The sequence below is a fragment of the Aspergillus fumigatus genome, chromosome 4, assembly GCF_000002655.1.
Source record: "Aspergillus fumigatus Af293 chromosome 4, whole genome shotgun sequence".
Classification (NCBI taxonomy): Eukaryota; Fungi; Ascomycota; class Eurotiomycetes; order Eurotiales; family Aspergillaceae; genus Aspergillus; species Aspergillus fumigatus.
Window position 1 is genome coordinate 163,082 of NC_007197.1, and position 21,427 is coordinate 184,508.

The following is a 21,427-nucleotide window of genomic DNA, read 5'->3' on the forward strand; positions in this document are numbered from 1 at the left end:
TCCTCTTATATGTCAGCCCAAGTTGCAGCTGACAAGCAAGGCAGGCCGGTATCGCATACACTATCTACGAACAGCACGATGACGAGGCCTACGCCCGCCGGGCAGGACAATGGACCATGGCCCTGCACTCTTCCCTGCCGTATCTCGACTCAATCCTCCCCTCGGACCTCCGTGCGAAACTGAACTCCACAACGACGAATCCTTGGGCCGAGCCCGATCCTACCATTGCGGCTGCTATCCCGTTTGTGAATGGTGCCACTGGCGAGCTGATGGCGAAGATTCCGATGCCGAGCCCGAAGCGGGTTATCCGGGGGAAGTTGCGTGATCTTTTGCGGACAGGAGTGGAAGTGAGATTTGGGAGGCGGTTGACTGACATCCGCGTGGAGGATGATGGGGTGATTGCGGTTTTCGATGGGGAGGAGGTCAGAGGGAATGTGCTTGTGGGAGCGGACGGAGGTAGGTATTCTTGATTTTCAGCGCATTAATGGCTGATGGTGTCAAGTGCACAGCGTGGTGCGAGGGCGACTCGTCGACGAGGACGTTGCCGCGTTGCAGAAGCCGAACATCTTGGTCTTGGTGGGTTCCTCGACATCCATTTTCCAGGGAATGTGCTAAGGAGGAGAGAAAGAATGCCTTCCCGTCGTTCACGAGAGAGCAGGCGCTGTTCATCCACGGCAAGTCCCACCCGATTGTGCAGCTGGCTCCCCATCCGCACCAGAAGACCAGTATCTTCTCCAACGGTACGCCGTAATTCCCTTCCTGGTCAAGAGAACAACGCAACTAACCAGCTAGTGGCCAACGTGGTCGACCCCGTCCGGCCGGAGACCTGGGTGTTCCACTATTGCCTGTCAATCTGGACAGCCGACGACGCCCCTGAAACCGCCGAGGAGCGCCGCGCCCTTTTCAAGCATTACATGAGCCAATACTGCGAGCCGTACAGATCGGCCGGGGAATGGTTGAGTCAGGCAACACCAATACGAGCCGAAAAGGTACGTCTGGACGATTTTATTGGCGGACGCTAATGCGTAGTGCAGTTCCACTACTGGAAAAACATCACTCGGTGGAGGAATTTCGGCGGGAAAGTTACCCTAGCAGGTGATGCGGCGCATCCCATGGTCCCTTGTTTGTCCTCCTCGTCCTACTCGTTCCTCTGGTTGAGAAGAGGTTACTGACGATGGCAGTCACCGCGCAGGGACTGAACACCGCGCTCGAGGATGTGAAGCGCTTCCTGGACGCCATTGTCAAGGTGGTATACCACGGTGCGGATATGCAGACGGAGATGGATGCCTACGATGACTCGGCGTATACTCGGGGCAAGCGGGACATAAACCTGTCGGTCGAGCAGATGCACGCCTATCATCACTGGGAGGAGATCATGACCAGTCCGTTGATGAAGGGGGGATACGGTGCTTTAATCAATAGTTCCCCCCACTAATTAAGAAGACTCGTAATGTTACATGCTAAGTCCAAGGCCTGTTCACAATGACACTCCTCGGGACATGGGTCGACTCATCCTGCGAACGGCCATCCTGGGACCGATCATCGTGCGACCCGTCGTCGCCATGTTCCGATATTCTCCCCTCGCGGCTTGTTCGAACCGGCTCCAACTGCGTAAGATTCGTCAGCTGAAGGTCACTTTCGACCTCGTTCATGCGCTTGAAAGCTTTGTTCTTGATCCCGGAGGCTCCAGACCCCGGCTGCGTAGAGTACATTTTGCGGCTGGCAAACAGGGTCGGGAACGCGGCCTTGAAGACGGGTCGGAGCATCGGCACGCACGCGTTCAAGTTGGCCAGGGCCGGCTCGGTGACGCTCCAAAACGCAGCCCAGATCATCGAGTATGGGAGATCGAAGAAGTCGACGGTGGTAAGGACGCGGATGCGGATGATGGTGATCGCGGAGATACTGCCACAGTTAGCGGCCATGCGATTAGCTACTGAGTTAGAAGGGAACGACGAACAAAAGACCCAATCCAAAGATACCGTAGAGGGCCAGCTTGGTCGCAGTGCTCATCTGCAACTTCCAGATGAAGTGCAGGGGCAACACCATGATCATGACGTCCGTGATGAGATTGAAGGCGCCGATGGTCGAGAAGGCCACGTTCTGGCTGGCGCAGTGGCCCGGTAGCGTGGGGTTCCAGTTCTTCTGGAAGGGCTGGCAGATGAAGAAGATCTGGAGCATGCTCCCGGTCCAGTAGGCACAGGCACAGCCCATGCAGACCCAGGCGGCGATGCGGAAGCCCTTTGTGACGAAGATGCGGAGGTAGAAGAAGAGATAGCTCAGTTTGGCGAGGACCATGGCGTTGTAGTAGACGACTTGGTAGACGATCAGCATCTTGAGCATGGCCACCAGGTTCTCGGGAGGGATCTCGGTGACGTGCTTGCGCATCCCGACGCGAGCGTAGTGGTAGTGCATTGCCAGCATGCCGTATGTGTGCAGCATGGACCCTACACAGCAACCATCGTCCCACCAGATCTTACTCTTCCGGATATGCCGCGAGATGAACCGGAGAAGCACCGCAAGAGTGGCCAAGGCGACCAGCACCGTGTTGGCGATGAGCTGGTCGCGCACAATGGGAAAGCCAAAGGCATCGTACAGGGCCACCATTTTGTCTCACCAGCGCCTTGGTGAAAAGTGCAGAATTCTCGAGGACATTCTTTATAGACATCCCTGAAAGTCTGAAAATCCTCAAATCGAGGCTGCAGGCAAATTTATCACGCGTCAAGCTTTTGACAGGTGCCAGTCTAGCGCCATACATGAAGCATCATTTCCGACATGTTCCACTCTGTACGAATCCTACCGAATTCCTATTCCGGGAAATGGACCGCTTGTGCCGTGCTTCTGGCAGTCACGGCGTGTCGAGACCAATCTTCGTGTGCCGCCAGACAACGAGCCGTTGGCCTCCTGCCGATCAAAACAGCGACGTCTCGCGCTACTGCCTTTAGTATAACGGCGGCGGATCCGCCGGCGCGGATGGTGGGGATCTTGATGGATGGCGATTGGAAGAGACCGCGAATGGGGCCATCATTAGTTTTCTGGGATGAAGAGGGGTAGACGAAATGACTGTGAACGAGGTTCGAGGCTTTGACATGTAATTTGGCCCCGGGCGAACGCGGGATTTGGTGCTCGTCAATCCCCTCCTGGAGTCCTGACAGTTTAACCCCTCAACCTGTCACAGAGAACACGACCAAAGGCAAGTTGCAACCACAGCAGCGGCCACAGACTACACAGTGCCATGACCGAATACGACTATATCATTGTCGGCGCAGGCATCGGTGGCCTGGTGCTGGCCAACCGCCTGAGCGCAGACGCCTCTGTCAATGTCCTTCTCATCGAAGCCGGGGCCAATCGCATGGGCGATCCTCGTATCGACACCCCTGGGTTTCTGGGCATGTTGTACGGAAACCCAGACTTCGACTGGGATTATATGAGTGTCCCTCAGGTATCACCTCTCTTCCACTGCTCCATTTACGGCAACAATGCAACAATGCTGATCGTATAGCCGCATGTCAACAACCGACAAATCGCGCAGCCCCGCGGCCGGGTCGTCGGCGGTTCCTCGGCCCTGAATTTCTCGGTCGTCCTGTACCCTCCCGCATCAGACTTCGAGGCATGGAAGGCGTTGGGAAACCAAGGCTGGGGCGCAGAGGATATGGCGCCGTACCTGCGGAAGTTTCACACGTTCTCCCCGCCCAGCAAGTCCACGGCCGACCTTCTCGGCGTCGATAGCTACATGAAAGCCAGCAGCCAGGGGTGTGACGGCCCTGTGCCTGTTTCCCTGCCGGACGTATATGGGCCGTTCAACGAAGCGTGGGATAAGACGTTTGAGAAGCTTGGTTGGCGGACGGACGCGGATCCCATCGCCGGACGCAAACTGGGTGCGTTCACCCCGCCGCTGACCGTTGACGCAAAGACAGGGAAGCGGGGGTATGCAGCGGCCTACTACTCCCCCGAGGTGGCCGCACGGCCAAACCTGCGCCTGCTGGCAGAGACCATGGTCGAGCGGGTGCTGTTGACCAGGCAGGATGGAGACGTGCTGGCCACCGGCGTGCTGGTCAAGGACAAGGATGGCGCGAGAGAGATTCACGCAAAGAAAGAAGTCATTATCTGCGCCGGCAGCCTGAATACGCCTCAGATCCTGGAACTCTCCGGCATTGGAAATGCAGGGCTGCTACAGAAGCACGACATCCCCGTGGTGATCGACAACCCCGGCGTTGGCGAGAACCTCCAAGATCACTGCATCAGCTGCATCAGCTTCGAGATCGCCGACGGTCAAGTCTCGGGCGACATTCTCCGTGACCCCAACGTGGTACAGGCCCTCGTCAAGCTGTACGAGGAGACTCGCGGCGGCCCGCTGGCAGGCATGCCCATCAGCGTGGCGTACCTTCCTTTCGTTGACGGACGAGGCGTCGTCCCGCGGCCAGAAGTCGAGGAGCTGCTGGCCAAGTATCTCGACAGCGCCGCCCTTCCACCCAATCTGCAGGCGCAGTACGCGCACCTCAGGAAAGCGATCCTCGACAACGATACCCCGTCGTCAGAGTACCTCTTCCTCCCCGCGCAGCTACACATGAAACCCGGTGCGACAAGCTTGCCCGACGTCCTGGCCAAGCCCCTGCCGGAGAACTACATCAGCATCATGATCCTGCACAACCACCCTTTCTCACGAGGATCGGTGCATATCTCCTCCCCCAAGGCGGAGGACAAACCGATCTACGATCCGAACTTTCTCTCCCACCCGCTGGACTTGGAGATACTCGCTCGGCACACGCAATTCCTTGAGACAATCGCCGCCACGGAGCCGTTCAAGTCTCTTCTCAAGGAACGGCGGATCCCGGAAAACGCGAGGGACTTGGGCGATCTGGAGCGAGCCAAGGAGCTGGTCAAGGACCGGCTGTTTACGTGCTTTCACCCTGCGGGGACGTGTGCCATGTTGCCGCGGGAGATGGGGGGTGTGGTGGATGACCAGCTGAGAGTGTATGGGACACGCAATCTGAGGGTGGTTGATGCCAGTGTCTTTCCGCTGGAGCCGGCGGGGAATATCCAGGCGACGGTGTATGCGGTGGCGGAGCGCGCAGCTGATTTGATCATCGGCAGTAATTAGTTTCACTCGTTTCTTCCCTATGAATAAAGAAGAATGCTGCTATCGATAATGAAAACATCGTTGATCAACAGTGTTGTGGATACATTCCAGGGTAAAGAATGCGACATCAACATCATCCCATCCCTTCTTCCAGACTTGGATCTGATTTCTCAACCTCAACATGATCCCCAAAGTCAGCTACAATGCATTGCATGCAATTACTATGGCTCTTGACACTCTCCCCCGCGTATAGCATCCCTCTAGACCCCAATGATCCCACCTCCATCAAGCAGGCCGCCCACCATGTCGCCGCCAACATGCTCTCCCACTACACGGGGATGAAACCCGGCGACAACCCGGGCAACCTACCACCCCCATACTACTGGTGGGAGGCCGGGGCGATGTTCAACGCCCTCATCGACTACTGGTACCTGACGGGCGACAGTACCTGGAACGCAATCACCACGCAAGCGCTGACCTGGCAGGCCGGGCACACGGGGACCTTCATGCCAACCAACCAAACCAAAACCGAGGGCAACGATGACCAGGCGTTCTGGGCTTTCGCAGCCATGTCCGCTGCGGAGCGGAACTTCCCCGACCCAGACCCGGACCACGGGCCCGGGTGGCTGGCGATGGCGCAGGCGGTGTTCAACACGCAGGCGGCGCGGTGGGACGAAGACACCTGCGGCGGGGGACTGCGGTGGCAGATCTTCAGCTTCAACAATGGATGGAATTACAAGAATACCATTTCCAACGGGTGTTTTTTCCACCTGGCCGCCCGGCTGGCGCGGTACACGGGGAACCGCACGTACGCTGAGTGGGCAGAGCGGGTCTGGGACTGGACGGTGGACGTGGGCTTCATCACGGACGACTGGTTGTTCTACGACGGGGCGGACGTCCTGCTGAACTGCTCCGACTTGAACCGTATCGAGTGGACGTACAACTCTGGGGTGTATTTGCTGGGCGCGGCCAACATGTACAATTGTGTATGTCTATGTCTATGGCTACTTGCTCTTCTGATGCGTGGCTAACCAGTACAAGACGGAAGGTGACTCCCGATGGGAGGCGAGGACGAAGCATATCCTCCAGGCGACGGATGCGTTTTTCGCCGAGGACCCGGCCATGGTGATGTACGAGCGGGCGTGCGAGCTCGTGGACACGTGCCAGGTCGACCAGCGCGCGTTCAAGGGGTTCCTCGCGCGATGGATGGCGGCGGCCACGCAGGTTGCCCCCTTCACGTATGACTGGGTCATGCCGCGGCTGCGGGCGTCAGCAGCGGCCGCTGCAAGGACATGCACTGGCGGTCCCGATGGCGCAGCGTGCGGGCTGAAATGGACGACGGGGGTCTGGGATGGCAGCGAGGATGTGGGATTGCAAATGAGTGCGTTGGAAGTGATCCAGAATCTCTTAGTCGACCGGGTGGATCCGCCAGTCACCGATGCCACCGGGGGAACCTCAGTGGGCGACCCGAGCGGAGGAATGGAGCAGCCCGATCCACGGCCACCGGTGCTGACGATGACTATCACCGGGGCAGATCGCGCGGGGGCGGGGCTCCTGACAGCGATGTTGGGGGTGTTGATGATAGGGACAACAGGGTGGCTCCTCTATGAATAGCTTGTATGTGTAGATGTGTACATCAATCAATGGTTATTTATTGAAGAGCAGCCACAATCCGCCGCAACGCTTCGTCCAGGTACGCCTGCGGATGCGCAAAGACAATGCGGAACCATCCGGGCGTCTCCGAGCCAAACAGCGCCCCCGAGGCCAGAAACACCTTGTTCTTCAGCAGACGCTGCATCACGATCTCGCCGACATCCTCGTGTTTCGCCTCCGGGTGGTGCTTAAGATACGGCGTGCCCAGGTCCACCCAGACAAAGAATCCCGCATTGGCTCCGGCCATGTATGGGATCTCATTCTGCGTCAGCAATCCTACTGTGTATTCATACGCCTGTTTTAGCTTCTCGCAGTTCAACCGGATATACTCATCCGTATACGCATCATCCTCCAGGACATTTGCCGCCAGATGGTCCGCCGGTCCAGACACATACGAATACAGCGCGACACTGTCAACCGCGGCACGCACATCCTTATTTCCCTGGCTGATCAGGGCACCCAACCGTAGCCCATTCGCACCGAAATCCTTGCTCATGCCCCAGAGCACATGCACCCGGTCCGCATCAATGATGCCGCTGGTGTCGATACTCAGCGCGGAGACAAACTCTTCCCCACCCCATACGGAGAGCGCATATATCTCGTCGCTGATAAAATGCATCCCCTGCTCCTGGCACAACCGCATCAGCGCAACCAGGACATTGCGCGAGTAACACCGTCCGAGAGGATTATGCGGATGGCATAGCAGCAGTGCACGACACTTCTTCCCAGTCCGCTGCTCGAAGCTAGTCAGCGCCTGTCGGTACGCCTCGACGCAGGCTTCGCCGAGCGGATCGGCCCCTCCAAAGGGAACGGTCACAACCTCCGTGCCGAACCGCATGGAGATATCCGCGACAAAGGTGCCGTAGTACGGTCTTCCCAGGAGGATGCCCTCGCCTTTATCCGCAAGCGCCCAGGAGAGATGCTCGACTGCCGCAGAGACGCCGTTGGTGAGGATGAGATGGTGTGGCTCGAGGGGGGTCGCTGGGTGGAGGCGTCGGTTCAAGAAGCGCGCCATGGCCGCTTTGAGGCGTTTCGAGCCGGATGCGCCGTCATTGTAGGTGAGGGATTTGGAGGTGAGGCGGAGGCTCTGGTGCATGTGGTCCAGGAGGAACTCGTGCATCAGGACGTTCTCAGCTATGCCAACGCTGTAGTAGCCGTCAGGGTTGGTTTCCGGGTCATACATGTCGCTCAAGACCTCCCAGATGAGGCTGTTGCTGTTGGCCTGGAGGACGCCATTTGCACGTGTTGAGAGGGCCATTTCCTGGTTTAGAGACGGTGACGTGAGGAGGAGACGAGCAGACGAGGAGAGGAAGAAGAGAAGGAGAAGGATGTGAAGGAGTCATTGACTTTGTATTGGTGGGGTTAAGTCGCGCAGCTATTGCCCCACAAATATCCGTGTCTTCCAGCAGACATCTAGTGATGATCAGAACTTGGTAATCTGGCATTTCACACTAGCAAAAGGTCTGATTCTTCGTCAAGAGGCAGCTACCACGTAACTCATAGGTCTATACACTTGCCATGTCGTGAACAACAAGGCATTTTATGCATAGTACTGAGGGCTAGACAGATGTTCTAGCTGAAAACGGCTGTTGCCTCGGGTTTTCATTGGCTGATACGGAGTAGACGATGACGGCATTCCTATTCTGGTATAGTGCCATGACCTACCTTAGTTTCTCTTCTGTCAGCCGTAATCATATCTTACCACTGTTGATCTAGGGGGCATTGGATATCAGTATGTATACTGGATTGTGGCTGGCCTAATCAGATTACTGGATTCTACATTAGTTTGTTGAGTTAACATGGTGTTATAGAGTTCTCATTCGGCTGGTTATGGATAGTTCGTTAGCTAGCTAGACTATTATAAGACCTTCCTTACCCTGGAACCTGGATCATACATTCATACTGTTACTAGATTACCCTAGATCCGATAATATCAGGGCTCGGTTGACTTTTCCCTATTGTTTAGGCCGAGTATTATGGTGTCATACTATAGACATGACTAGCCCTATATCATCACATAAAGAATATATTGATAGAGACTCGTCTGAGATGCTAGTCGAGAACACAGTAGTGAGTGTTGCATTACTTTGTGCACCACTCCAGATGGCTAGATGATTGGCCGGTTGTGACAGCTATATTCGCTTCATTGAGTTCCAGAGCTGTCATAGCCTAGCAGAATCGATAATCGAAACATTGCTAACTTCCACCAGCTAATGCTCGCGGCGATCAGTTTTTCAACTCTTGCACCTCCGCCAGTGTCTCAGTCATCCGAGCTAGAGCCTCCTTGTGCCCCTTCACCACGCTAAAGTAATCCGACGTGAGCATCAATAGCTGAAAGTCTTTAAGCCAAGTGCGCGATGTCCCAGACACCTTGCACGTCACCACAGCCAAAGGCTTCTGATGACGTCTCGACACCTTCACCAATTGATCTATTGCGTCCAATATCTTCTGGTCTTCAGGGTCGCCTGCCCCGCGCGGAGGGCAGCGCAAGGCAACTCGGAGATCACCAGCCCCTAGCATTAGGCCGTTGACACCAGGGACTGCAGCGATGGCGTCCGCATTGTCCAGGGCAAGCTGCATCCATCCCCGCATCAGCCCATATGCAGACCACAAAACCTGAAAATAATGAACTTACAGGACTCTCGATCTGAACAATCACGGCGATGTTCTTGTCCGCTACGCCCTCGTGGAACGATCCTGGTGGTGCCACATCTGTAACGCCAGGCACAAGTACGGCGGGAGCCAGGGACCGGTCACCACCTGAGTATGCATAGCGGCACTTGCTGACGGCTTCAGCGGCTTGCTCAGGCGTATCGATGTGTGGGAAGATTATGCCGCCGGCTCCTATTTCAATGCCGGTTGAGTAAGCATTTGGCATTCTGAACGTCATAGATCAAACCAGACTTACCCGCGTCAAGAGCATATGTTAGTAGATGTGATTGAGCAGACGGCACTCGACAGATTGGGATGGTTCTGCCCTGGCTAGACAGGCTAACGGTCTGGATGAGGCGAACAAGGTTTTCAGCATCAATGGGTCTGCACCGCCATTACAATTGGACTGGTTAGACCTTGACCAGAAACGGGGTCCATTAGGTACAGCGAGGGACAAACGTATGTTGTGCATCAATCATGACAAAGTCATAACCCAGGACTGCCAACGTGCGCGCTGAGATGGTGTGGGGAATCGAGACGATGGTGCCTAACAAATGCGTAGGTCCCCCAGATGACGGGTTCATAGTGTCCTCCAGGGCCTTTGCCAGGTTGGAAGGCTGGAAGAGCGACGACGCACGGTAGTCTTCCATATTGCGTAGCCTGCGACACTCCAAAGGATTGCATATAATATGCGCCTGCAGTTGCTCACTAAATGATTTATGCTTCCACTACACTTCGCGGATCGAGAGCAGGGTTATATTCGGCTTGGACAATTAGAGGTTTTGATAGTCATCACATACAACAATAGCGTGCCATCTCAGAGCTCAACCATGTCTATGAATATTGCTCAAAGGTAAAGTCAATGTGGTATATAGCTTAAGTCTACACTACACTATGTAACGTCAATGCGAGGGGGTGGGAGTAAATGGTGACCATTGTCCGAAAGCGGAAACTGACTTGTGGTTTGACAAGGTGATGACCGCTATAAATCCAGATTAGGCATATCTAGTTTGCGAGCGTAATTTGAAGTGCCTTAGAAGTTAGACCATCCTAGTCTACTTGAGAAGTTAGTATGAAAACATATCACCTAGCTCACTCACCTACACTCGCTCATGTCCAATCGGCGGTTCAATACCACAGGCTGTCCATGATAAAGCAAGAGCAGTAATACAGTACCAATAGAGTACCAGTAAACTCTTAGAAGTCAGACTTGGCCAGTCATAACCCCTAGAGACTGCTTCCTCCCACAGCAAAAATGCAGATGTAGGAGAGGGATGAAGAAGAGCACAGTCGCCGTTGACAGCTTGCTAGATTGACAAGACCGGGCCTGGGATAGAACCTTCCAGTGAGTCCCATGTAAGCTACAGATATGGAATTATGGATTTGATACAAATATTATATAAAATATGTCATATAAATTTGCACATAACGTAGTTGCATATGAGTGCCTTTGGATTAAGGTTCGGTCCTCGGAGACAACCTCGTGGTGGCCGGAATGAGGTTTCAACCCTTACAGTACCAAGTGGTATGTGGAAAAAGTCTGGAATAACTAGCATATAATCAATTGATTATCCCATGGATCTGCATTTTGTTCTATTGCTTATTCCCGCGCAACACCCTTCGACCACCCTTTTCAATTATTGGTCCAAACTCAACTAGTCTTCGCGATATATGTGACAGACTTGCTCAGGATAATCCTTAACAAAACATTTCTGATCTCAATCAACATTGGTTTTAGAGGACCGGATTTGCCTGTTAAGCTAGATTACACTGTCTATGCCAGTCGAATGTGAATCCAAGCTAGTTCACCTGAAGAAAGTATGTCAAGAAGCTATTTTTCTCCAGGTCCTGACACAATGCCTTCTTGGAAGGTAGATCCTTATTAGTTCACCATATAACCGTTGTTGCCATTGCTTGCCCAGTTGTTGTTACCTTGTTAGGCCTCTGAAAACAAACATCTGTTCATAAGGCCATACCATCACCTATGCAATGTGCGCCCTGACATCAAACACTGTACATGAGCTATTTTGTAATTCAAGTGTAATCCTCCTCACAAAAGTCGTCAAAAATCCAATTTTCGTTGATTCTAACTCTCTCCTCCTCTGTTTCAGCAGCATCAAGAGCGTCTGCTTGTAATTTTCTCTCGCGCCCTTTTGCTTCGTCGTAGTATTCGACTGGAACCCACCCCTCATTTGCAACTCCAATTGCTTCTTGACAAGCCTGAAATTGTTTATCGGCGTCAGATTGTTGACGTGCCAGTCGCAGACATTCGCTCGATTCGTCGCGTGAAAAGAAGATTGGGCAAGGTATCCTCGCATCACCGGTCAATTCTCCCCAATTTCTTGACAGTGTAACCAGATCAGCTTTCAAGGTCATATTGTCACCCTTCCAAGGGTCACTGGCACGGTGAAAAACCTGCCGTCGTAAGGTGCTGAAATGATAGGTCAAGGCATCATAGTGCTCAGGATTCTTCTCCGCAGTCAATTTGACATAGAGATAGTGAAGTTGACGCTTGCGGAAAAGTTCCGCATGTTGGACCTGGTGTATCTCCTCCAATTCATTGAAATCTTCGGTAAAGTAGGGACCTGCAGTGATTTTGAGATCTCATCACCATAATTCTCGAGACTTTGCGGGATGCCGCATTGCAGAAATAAGGGGAGAACTGTACTATGCTGCCAATCTATCAACCCACTGATTTCTAGCTCACTAGAAACAAATATATTGTTGGGTTGGAGATCGGGATGTTGTATGACTGGACGATGAAGGGCAGGACAATCCCGCGGTATGAGGTGAGACGCAATTTGTAGGTATTTCTCTAGATTCACAATATGCTCGAGGTGGGATTGGGCCTGGTAATCATAAACCTCCCTGCGAAGACGCTGAAGACGCTGGAGAGGTCTTCCAAACTTCCAAATGCTTTGAGATATGCAATCTCTTTTGTGGCTCCGGCAGTGAGAACTGCTAAAGGATCTCGGTCTTTCCAGAGTTAACCGTCAAGGTCAACTGCGTTTGGGTTATTTTAATCTGAAGGATACTTACATGGTCCGCGCTCAACCGGTAAGTGGAGTCTCTTCCCATTCCATAACCCAAGCGAAGTACCGGGGCCTAGACAGAAACACCGGGTTGAACTGGGACTTGGAACAATGACCGGGTTATCATGGGCTGGCAAGTCATCGTAGTAATAGAGACTTCCACTTGCTGGAAACTGTAAGCCAAATAGGCGAGACTCCAGTTGTACGAGCTTAGTGACCAGCGTTATCCTCTCCTGTTCAGACAAAGTAAACCAGATATCACCTAGGTTTTGTCCTTGAACAAGTTCCATAAAGATGTATTCTGTACCTGCAGGGTTATCTGCAACGGCAGAGTAACTATATATTTTAGGAACTGGAATGCCATGAGAACGGAGAAAATCTATTGTTGCGACTTCACTTGCAACCAGTAGAGATTTTGGTTCAGTGACTGGGTAAGGAATTCGTGCAACAAATTGGAAGCCGTCTCGCATGGTGATCTTGAAACTTCGATTGAACCCTCCTTCGGCAAGCTTCTCGAAGCTGGCGACATCATCTTCCTTCTGCTGAACTGCTAGGGCAGCAAGGCGCTTCAACTCAGAGATGTTGAAAGCACGTCTCCTCTCATGATGTCTCAACGCGTCATTATAGCTAGATTATAACATCAGTCAAGCATATCAGCAGGAAAGAGGTGCTAGCCCGCAACATGCATCCATCGCCCGGTCGTGTACTCAAACCAGTCACAAGATTCAGGCATACTCTGAACTGCTGAAAGAGTACGTGCGGGTGCTAGGTTTGACTTGGGGAGGGTGGGGACAATGTAGCTCAGATACTAACAAAATGGTCATGAGGAACTACGGCCTGCCATGGGTAGACCTGCCTGTAGCATTTCCTAGATCTGAAGGGCACAGGAAGGAGAAACAAGAAACCCGCAAACAGAGAGCAAACGGAATTAAACCACCGTTGAAAGCAGCAAGCGAAGGCAAAATTGCGAGAAATAGTAAGCCACTACTAGCTATCCAAAAAATCAAATATGGGCCATACAGCCCATACTATCAAGGAAGCACTCTCAGAATATGACAAGGTTTGTAGTCCTTCTTATTGACTTGCCCTCCGCAATGCGCTATGACTTTTTGATGCTCATACAGCTAACATGACAACCATACATTATTAAACAAGTCGCAGACTTTGCTGAGCAGCTCAGGTACAGGTATGTAACCTATCGAGGCAGTATATTGTGCTAGCATAGCAATAGCATTCTTTAATCAGACAAGTCTACAATGCTTAGTTGTCAACCCCTCCCATGTGGGCGATCCTGTCTAACAGGAACTCAACAACCCAAACTAGAGCCATAGAGAGGCTGCAGGGGTTAATATCATGGTTACCTGTTACTTAGGGTTTAAGAATACGCTGTTCTGGTTTGAGCCTAATGCTGTTTGAGAGTCAAAGCCAATTACAGCCGCAGCCTGCTGGCCCTGGGACTTGCTTGTGATGCCTAGCTCCTGTTTGCATGATACATGCTAATAAAAGAGAAGCTTTCAAGGATTGTTGCATCTAGTGCTATTTAGCACAAGGGATGCCCGGATACAGGTATATTCTAAACAACCCAACCACCCCCATGACCTTAGCCCAGTGTGTTGTCTTAGAATACCCATAGTGAGTGTCTTTCAACAAGTAGAAGCGTTGAGCATGGTCTGTGCACTGATACCCCTAAATCATGGTGAGCTGTTGCTTGTAACTACGAGCTCACGACTCATTGTCGACCAGACGGTGGAAGTCACGCTACGCAAGGGATCAGGAAGTGGGTTAGAGTCAACCAGTCCCTCGCCGACGCGCTACTACAAGTCGAACATGACAAGGCGATAAGAAATTCTGACAACTCTGGAGCGATCTAGCGCATGCCTTTTGTGCTGATTATGCTGATTGGAGAGCTGACCATAGGAGCCTGTTCTAATGTGAGACAAAGGACTTCAGAATTCATTGAAGGAATCGAAGCTCCAACTAACATATTTCGATGGCTGTTTAAGGTGCTGTAACTATGCCTTGGATCGCTTCGCACATCCATACAATGTAGCAACATCCGTCATCCGTACACTTTTCGAGGCAAGGGAAGTCACACTAAAATTTCCGTTTGGGGTGACATAACTTGCGACTTCACCGTCTTTTATCGGCAAGGGGGCATCCGTTATCTATATCTAGTTGGGTTTCTAGCATGTCTCCATGTTACTCGTATACTAGAGGTATCCTTCTTTTGGGGTGTTGTCGTCCTTAGCCAAGCAAGCGCCAATATGACGGAGCACCCACTTAATGATCATTTGATATCTCCATTTCTCAATGAACAAATCAATCGTGAGCTTCGGAGAATTTTCATCGACTTCGTCCTTCATGGTCGACCACGGAGGGATATTGATGGAGCAAATGGCATGAACTCATGTGCCAGTGACAATATATATCAGTAACCAAAATTTGTTATCTAGAACCCACTTCTTCAGATCCCCATCGATTCCAGAAGCTTTCATGGGTGCCGCTACCGCAAGACGCATCACAAAGCATACTCTGGGATGAAATGAACCAACAGCTTAAAAGGCTGTGGGAAGATGCTACAGCTACAGCCCAAAATAAAAATACACATCAGAACAATCACTAGCAGATCAACTACTTTCAGCAGAGGGAGGATAATAAATTAGAGCCTACTTCCTTTTCATCCAACAATTTAATAACATGCTAGTAAATAGACCCCTCCTAAAAGCCATCATCCGTTCTACCGCTAACAAAATAAAAGCTATTTCTGCATTAAAATTTCCATTATGGATCTTGCATTACTAGCCAAAATTGCAGTTTTAGCCGTCAGTCAGGGCCATTCCCATATGGAGGATCTTGGTTACTATGGAATGGCATTTGTAAACCAATTTGCAGGGCATTGGCCGGGATTCTCATGGACCCAATAGTATTGCAAGAGTAATCCATACTACCATATGTAGTTTCACGCGCGCTATCTTCGCCTGTATCCAGCAGACTTGGTCTCATTGCCAAACTGCAAAGGCATACTCATTCAACAGAAATCCATAGGCACCCCCTTCCTAGGTTCAGATAACTTCACACTCCGCGAAAGTCGGATAGCAACCAGTGTCAGTTCAATAGTCAACGCGAAACCTCCGTCGTTCTCAACGGTCACTTTGCGAGATCACGAAGCCAGGGAACTCCATGACCTGCGTAGTCCGCGCGCCAGAGAAGATGTCCGGACTCTCATGCCGGCTAATAACTGTGGTTATTCCCCATGGGCTGCTGAATTTCAAGTCGAGACAGATATTCAGCTCCATGAGTGGCAGCAAGAATGGAATAATACACTGAGTTATATTCACAGGATAGTGGTAAGTCACACGCAGTCCCATATCCTTTCTACATATGAAGGCAGAGTTCTCACAGTAAGCTTAAGACGCAGAAGTTCCGCCTACGGGACCGTCTGATTTACCGGCAATGGCTGAAAGATGCTGAAAAATATATTTGCGAGACGGTTGAGGACATAGGGCATCTAAGGTCAAGTTTCCAGAGGCGCTTTCCTAGTGCACCTGGCCAAATAAGTGCGAACTGGGACAGGTTGGTTGAAAAACAGTTGGAAAGAGCGGGGCAGCTTTACAGGAGGGCTAGAGAAATTCGAGATATCGTCACTGAGCAGGAGCGGATCTTCCAGTCACACTCAGGGACGTGCGATGCTCAGTGTTTACACAGGAGTGCGGAGGGCGCTACGGATAGGCAAATCTGGTGCAGCTGTATCAGCCCTGCTCCCAGATGTTCTGGCAGGGATTGCTTCCCGAGGCCTCAAGAAGACTCTACCTTTTCCTTGGCCGATTTGGCTTCATGCTTCTGGGTCGGCACGGGGTCTAAAACGAAGGCCAGCTACATACCTATTATGCTGCTGTTGCTGAGTTTCGTACCCGCTATCTTTTGGTGGATGGCAGGAGTAGTTGAAAAATGTGATGGAAAAGAAGGTCTGTAGGCTCATGTAAGGATCAAACATGGTCATCAGCTGCAAATTACTTACAGCTGTGAATGTAGCTGGGATAAACAGAATTATAACCGCAGCGATCACTCTCATAAAGGCACTGTCACAAGATGTAGAGACATAAACATATCGCTACTGTCCAATACTGTAATCTTCTGTGATTTATGGAAAGGCTCCCCAGCCAGTGCAGAATTGTCCCGTGTCGAGCCCTATATCGGCATCATTATATCTGCTATATATGTTGGTTGTTTATTCTACGCCAGTATTTGGTATCTGGAAAATGTAGTGGAATGTACCCGTGGTTTATATACCATACTAAATAGGGGGCATTACCGAGGCATTTTGTGGATTTAGATTTCATGAGAATGCTGTATAGAGGTCCTATAATGGTTACTCTTGTCAAATGACTCTGCAGAGTCTCTAATTGCTGCATTTCTTGCTTTAACGCCAAGCGCTTTGTAGGGGTGGTTTGACCTCGTTCGATACAGGCCGTTGTGTGCCGCGCTATCTATTTCTTACTTGAAGTGGGTGCGATTGGTTGCTGTTGGGTCACTCATTCTGCAGGAGGTTTACTTTGTCTATTATGCGGTGAAGGGGATGGTAGGTCTGTCTTATATGGGTGAGGCGAGTACATAGGGATCCGCTGTGATATCGTATATATCTGTTATAGTTGACATATGACACAGTAACAACACACAATTATCAGTCGTTTGATGGAGGATACTCAAAACAGATGATAGCACTTCTTAGACCCTCTGACTCCTGAATGAGGATGATGCATAACTATATACCTATACCATCCGGTACCCATACTATACATCCCAACGCCATACGTAAATCATAACTCATAACTGAATATGCGACACGTCCTTCCCATCTGACAGGTTCCGCAGGATTTCCTTGAGCTGCTTCAGCGGCGTAGGTTTCGTCAGGAACAGATTCACCCCGCTCATCATGGCCTCGTGCTGCATCGACGCGGAGAGGACGGCAGTCAGGATAATAATAGTGGTCGCGGGGCGCTTATTCTTTCGTTCGAACGCGCGCATCTGCCGCGTGGCCGTGAGGCCGTCCATAACCGGCATGGAAATGTCTGCAGATGTTAGATGCGCAGAATGGAGAATGACCGAGGTCAACTCACCCATGACGACTGCGTCGTATGTACCCGTCTTGAACTTTTCCAAGGCCTCGAGCCCGTTCTTTGCAGTGCCATAGGAGAAGCCGGTAGTTTTCACACACATTTCGATGAGCTATTCGCGTTAGAAGAGGCAAGAAATCGCGGTTAAAGCTGTACGTACCTTGAGGTTGACTTGGTTATCCTCCACAAGAAGGATATTTTTCGCTCCTTTCCGGCCATCCCCATCGACGTTGTGCTGCCCGGCTTCATCGATGACCGTCCGTCCAAGGACAGGCTCTAGCGCCTGATCTTTCTCGCCGTTGACCATGCCCTCGAATAACCTATCTGTGTTCGGGGGCGCGTGCTCCACAGACCGCACGGGCGAGGGCAGCTTCCGGGGCGACGAACTCCTCGATCGCTCTGGCTGGCCCATACAATGCTCAAAGGCTGTGGCCAGTGTTTTTGGGCTCACCCTATTTGCTATTAGCAATGCACGGAATTTTGCGTGGAAGCACTTACGGCTGGGTGAGGAAAATGACCGAATCCTCGACGCTCTCGCCCAAGGTTTTCCAGCTACTCGTGCGGGCGGACAGAACAATCAACGGGAGTGCAGGCTGGATCTCGCCGCTGTCTGGCTTGGGCTCGTTCGTGCCTTTGACATAGTAGTTGCGGTACTCGTGTTCCGTCACAATGGCAAAATCGGGCTTGGTCGAATCGAGCTCGTCAGGGGTCAGGACGCGGAGGCCGAACCAGCCGGATACCATGCGCCCGAGGCTGCTGCGGATGCGGTCGAACACCCGCGGGTCGAATCCCAGATCGCCCAACTTGGAGCTCCGCGTGAATAGCGAAACCGTCATACCGCTCAGCCGCTCCTTCAAGGAGGCGAAGGAGCGAGGGGAGGAAGGGCTGGGCACCTCGGGCAGTTCGATTGGCAGCACGACATCGACGTCGGTTCCCTTGCCGACTTCACTGGCGAACTTGATCTGTCCCTTGAGTGACTTGATGATTTGATGGACCAGATGCAGACCCACTCCGAGGCCCGGGGAGGTCGTGTCCTCCTGCAGAAATGCGCTGTAGAGATGATTTGTGAGAAAGTCTTTGGACATGCCGCGGCCCGAGTCGCTGAAGGTCATGCGAATCGCAGGGGTTCTCTTGCCATCCACCAGCAAGGTGTCCCGTCTCATCCGCAGCCGGATGTAGCCAGCCTGGGTGTATTTGAGCGCATTCCCGAAGAGATTCATGACGACTCGGCGCCAGGCACCGGCATATACACTAAAGCGCCAGCTGTCCTGCCACTCGATATCGACGATCGTGATGAGATGGTTCTTGAGGCTGAGATCCTCCTTCTTGGCCAGCGCGTCACTATCCCCACTGGCGCCGCGTCGCTGATACTCTGCGCCGGCAAGAAGACCTTCCACGACCTCTTGCACCAGCACGCTCAGGTTCTCGATCTGAAGAGACCCCGGCACGGCGCTCTGGGGCTGAGACATGTCGCTCCCTTGCGCGATAGCCTTCTCTGATGGACGCGGCCGAGTCAGCGTGTTGATCTTGGCGTAATCCAGGAGGTGGTTCAATGTGTCCAGCAGTGTACGACCGCAGCTGTAGACCGTCTCAATAAGGGACTTCTGCGCGTAGCTATTGACCATTCCCTGCAGCAACTCCATCGTGCCCAGCAGCCCATGCAAGGGCGACCGCAGCTCGTGCGAGATGGACGAAATGAAGTCGCTCTTGGCTCGGTCGGCGGCCTCCAGATCCAGCCGGGACACCTCAGCCATGACGGTGTTGCTAAAGGCCGCCAGGTAGGTCAAGTCCTTGGGTTCGAACAACACTCTGCCCGGGTCATTGGCCCATACCACGCAGACGGTGAACCAGCGGCCCCGCTGAAAGTCCCAGACGGGATAGACGGCAATACATCTCGCATCCGGCAGTACCTTCATCATTTCCTTGATGTCCATGGTCTCCTGCTGGATGTCCTTCTTTTCCGGCTCGGTCGACGTCGCTCCCCGGTTTCCTGTCCGGGAGTAGCTCCTTTCATCGGCGAGCCCTTCGTAGCTTAGGGAACTGGACCCATCCTCCTCAATGTGGAAGATCTTACCCCGGGGATACTGGTCGATGAGATGGTTGATGAAATTACCTGATAGGGAGACGTAATGGCTATCGTCCAGGTTGACTCCAGCCTCGGAAGTAGTCGAGGTATAATGACCCAGCACGAGACTTCGGGACTGCGAGTCGTCGTCCGAAGCGTCGGTATCGGAACGAGACTCGGGGTTGGATATCGATGGGGCCGGTTCCTCTGCGCCGGCGATGTCCGGGGATTGCTGGCCGTGGTAAGCTTCAGGGTTATCAAGTTTAGATTTGGTAAATCCCACTGTCTGCCGCCGGGCGTACACGCTAGCGTCGATGAACATGGCGCCTTCGACGTCGAGGGCTTGGTAGATCATCGAAGCGGCGCGGTTGACTACGGACCGGACGTTGGTGGGCGCTAGAGAATCCTGCAGTTGGCTAGTCGTGGGAGAGAGCGTTGGTCGCTTCTTGCGAGGCTTTTCGTCGGGCTTGTCGTCGTTCCCTGCTTCGTCTGCCTCGTGCTCGCCACCTTGTTTAAACCTTTGGACGGGGGATCCATGCATGCCGCGCCTGTGTTTTGAGCGAGCCTCTGACAATTCATTGTCCTGGTACTGGCCAGCATCGTCATCCTTGTCATCCTTGCCATCCTTGTTGTCTCTGGCGCCCTGGCTATCCTCGCGAGTAGACCTCGCAACCTGTCGCTTCTCCAGTCTCTTGTTCAGAAGACCCATCTGCCCGCCGTATTTCTTATCGCGCGCATCGCCACTGTCAAACCACTCATTGAGATCCGACTTGCCCTTGACGAACAATCCCAGCGCCCGCACCATGCGCTCTTCACGGTACTCCTCCCGCATCGCTCGCTGACACAGCAGATGATCCATCACGGTGGCCGAGAGCTCCTTGAGAAGCCGCTCCTGGTCCTCGGTGACCCCATCGCGCGGCCGATCATCCAGCACCGCCAGACTCCCAATAACATAGTCATCCGGCGACGTGATCGGCACCGAGACATAAAACCTGTTGTGGGGATGGCCCGTGACCGACGGATGGTTCTTGAACCGATCGTCGCTCGTCAAATCATTCGCCACGAAGATACCCCGCCCCTCTTCGATGAACGACTTGACCGCATGATAGCACATGGTCACCTTCTTGCGCGGCAGCCGGCGCACCCCCAGCCACAGCGCATCCGCCTGGTCGCGGCCATCCGCCGCCCGCAGACTTAGGTCTGGTGTCGCCTCCGCCACCACATGCTGCGTTGTCTTATCGAAGAGGGAGATGAGCGCGCGCCGCGCGTGCATGCGGAGGGCGGCCAGCTGCGCAAAGACGGTCAGGACATTGTCCCGCGACACGTTCGGGTGTTGTCCGATCGACTCCTGGGCGAACTTTTCCGAGTCGGAGAAGCCCCAGTAGGGGAGGTAGCTACTCTGCATTAGTCGTGGTCAAAGATACAGGTCAACCGAGATTGATTACAGGTGCATTTCTCGTTCGCGAGCGCCCTCGCGGGTAAAGGCATACTTGCGTGGGCCGCCTTCGCGGCCCTGGCTTGAACTGGCTGGCGAGTCCATCTATGGCTGTCAGCTCATGTTCTAGCGGAGTGACAGGTAAAACGCACTCTGGGTGAGCCTAGATAGTGTTATTGAGAGCGTCGAGTCATTTATGCTCGCTCAATGGGAGCAATTGAAATGGTGTGGTGCGTTGTTATCTGTAGAAGGAGAAAGATGGGCTGACTGTGATGGTGACTGATAGGACAGCTGCAGCCGCTGGCGTCATAGGGGTCGGGCAATCACTCACGGACAGCGGCAGAACCAAGAAGAAGATAGCGGAGTATACAAAGGATACAATCCCTATAAGGTACACCG

General features: G+C 52.8%; 8 protein-coding genes across 8 annotated transcripts; 3 read left to right on the forward strand and 5 right to left on the reverse strand.

Annotated features, from left to right (window-relative positions):
- Window positions 1-116: 116 nt before the first annotated feature.
- Window positions 117-1,435, forward strand: AFUA_4G00590 (FAD-dependent oxidoreductase; the record flags this gene model as incomplete). The annotated part of the gene is made up of 5 exons (XM_741304.1): window positions 117-456; window positions 510-740; window positions 793-989; window positions 1,035-1,122; window positions 1,182-1,435. The coding sequence occupies 5 exons, from the start codon at window positions 117-119 to the stop codon at window positions 1,433-1,435; spliced, it is 1,110 nt and encodes a 369-aa protein (XP_746397.1).
- A 25-nt stretch (window positions 1,436-1,460) lies between these two features.
- On the reverse strand, window positions 1,461-2,827 carry AFUA_4G00600 (uncharacterized protein; the record flags this gene model as incomplete). Its single annotated transcript, XM_741303.2, has 2 exons — window positions 1,958-2,827; window positions 1,461-1,902 (listed from the first exon to the last, which is right to left on the reverse strand). The coding sequence occupies exons 1-2, from the start codon at window positions 2,602-2,604 to the stop codon at window positions 1,461-1,463; spliced, it is 1,089 nt and encodes a 362-aa protein (XP_746396.1). The 5' UTR covers window positions 2,605-2,827.
- A 405-nt stretch (window positions 2,828-3,232) lies between these two features.
- AFUA_4G00610 (GMC family oxidoreductase) lies at window positions 3,233-5,098 on the forward strand (the record flags this gene model as incomplete). The annotated part of the gene is made up of 2 exons (XM_741302.1): window positions 3,233-3,439; window positions 3,500-5,098. 2 exons carry the CDS (start codon window positions 3,233-3,235, stop codon window positions 5,096-5,098), a joined length of 1,806 nt encoding a protein of 601 aa, XP_746395.1.
- A 182-nt stretch (window positions 5,099-5,280) lies between these two features.
- Window positions 5,281-6,691, forward strand: AFUA_4G00620 (glycoside hydrolase family 76 protein; the record flags this gene model as incomplete). The annotated part of the gene is made up of 2 exons (XM_741301.1): window positions 5,281-6,063; window positions 6,113-6,691. 2 exons carry the CDS (start codon window positions 5,281-5,283, stop codon window positions 6,689-6,691), a joined length of 1,362 nt encoding a protein of 453 aa, XP_746394.1.
- A 37-nt stretch (window positions 6,692-6,728) lies between these two features.
- On the reverse strand, window positions 6,729-7,988 carry AFUA_4G00630 (putative aminotransferase; the record flags this gene model as incomplete). Its single annotated transcript, XM_741300.1, has 1 exon — window positions 6,729-7,988. One exon carries the CDS (start codon window positions 7,986-7,988, stop codon window positions 6,729-6,731), a length of 1,260 nt encoding a protein of 419 aa, XP_746393.1.
- An 859-nt stretch (window positions 7,989-8,847) lies between these two features.
- Window positions 8,848-10,032, reverse strand: AFUA_4G00640 (HpcH/HpaI aldolase family protein; the record flags this gene model as incomplete). The annotated part of the gene is made up of 4 exons (XM_741299.2): window positions 8,848-9,304; window positions 9,366-9,574; window positions 9,639-9,766; window positions 9,842-10,032. 4 exons carry the CDS (start codon window positions 10,030-10,032, stop codon window positions 8,957-8,959), a joined length of 876 nt encoding a protein of 291 aa, XP_746392.1. The 3' UTR covers window positions 8,848-8,956.
- A 1,384-nt stretch (window positions 10,033-11,416) lies between these two features.
- Window positions 11,417-14,705, reverse strand: AFUA_4G00650 (uncharacterized protein; the record flags this gene model as incomplete). The annotated part of the gene is made up of 3 exons (XM_741298.1): window positions 11,417-11,967; window positions 12,422-13,041; window positions 14,626-14,705. 3 exons carry the CDS (start codon window positions 14,703-14,705, stop codon window positions 11,417-11,419), a joined length of 1,251 nt encoding a protein of 416 aa, XP_746391.1.
- A 2,533-nt stretch (window positions 14,706-17,238) lies between these two features.
- AFUA_4G00660 (hybrid sensor histidine kinase/response regulator) lies at window positions 17,239-21,423 on the reverse strand (the record flags this gene model as incomplete). Its single annotated transcript, XM_741297.2, has 5 exons — window positions 21,181-21,423; window positions 21,039-21,133; window positions 18,027-20,987; window positions 17,689-17,980; window positions 17,239-17,640 (listed from the first exon to the last, which is right to left on the reverse strand). The coding sequence occupies exons 2-5, from the start codon at window positions 21,131-21,133 to the stop codon at window positions 17,239-17,241; spliced, it is 3,750 nt and encodes a 1,249-aa protein (XP_746390.2). The 5' UTR covers window positions 21,181-21,423.
- Between the last annotated feature and the right edge of the window lie 4 nt (window positions 21,424-21,427).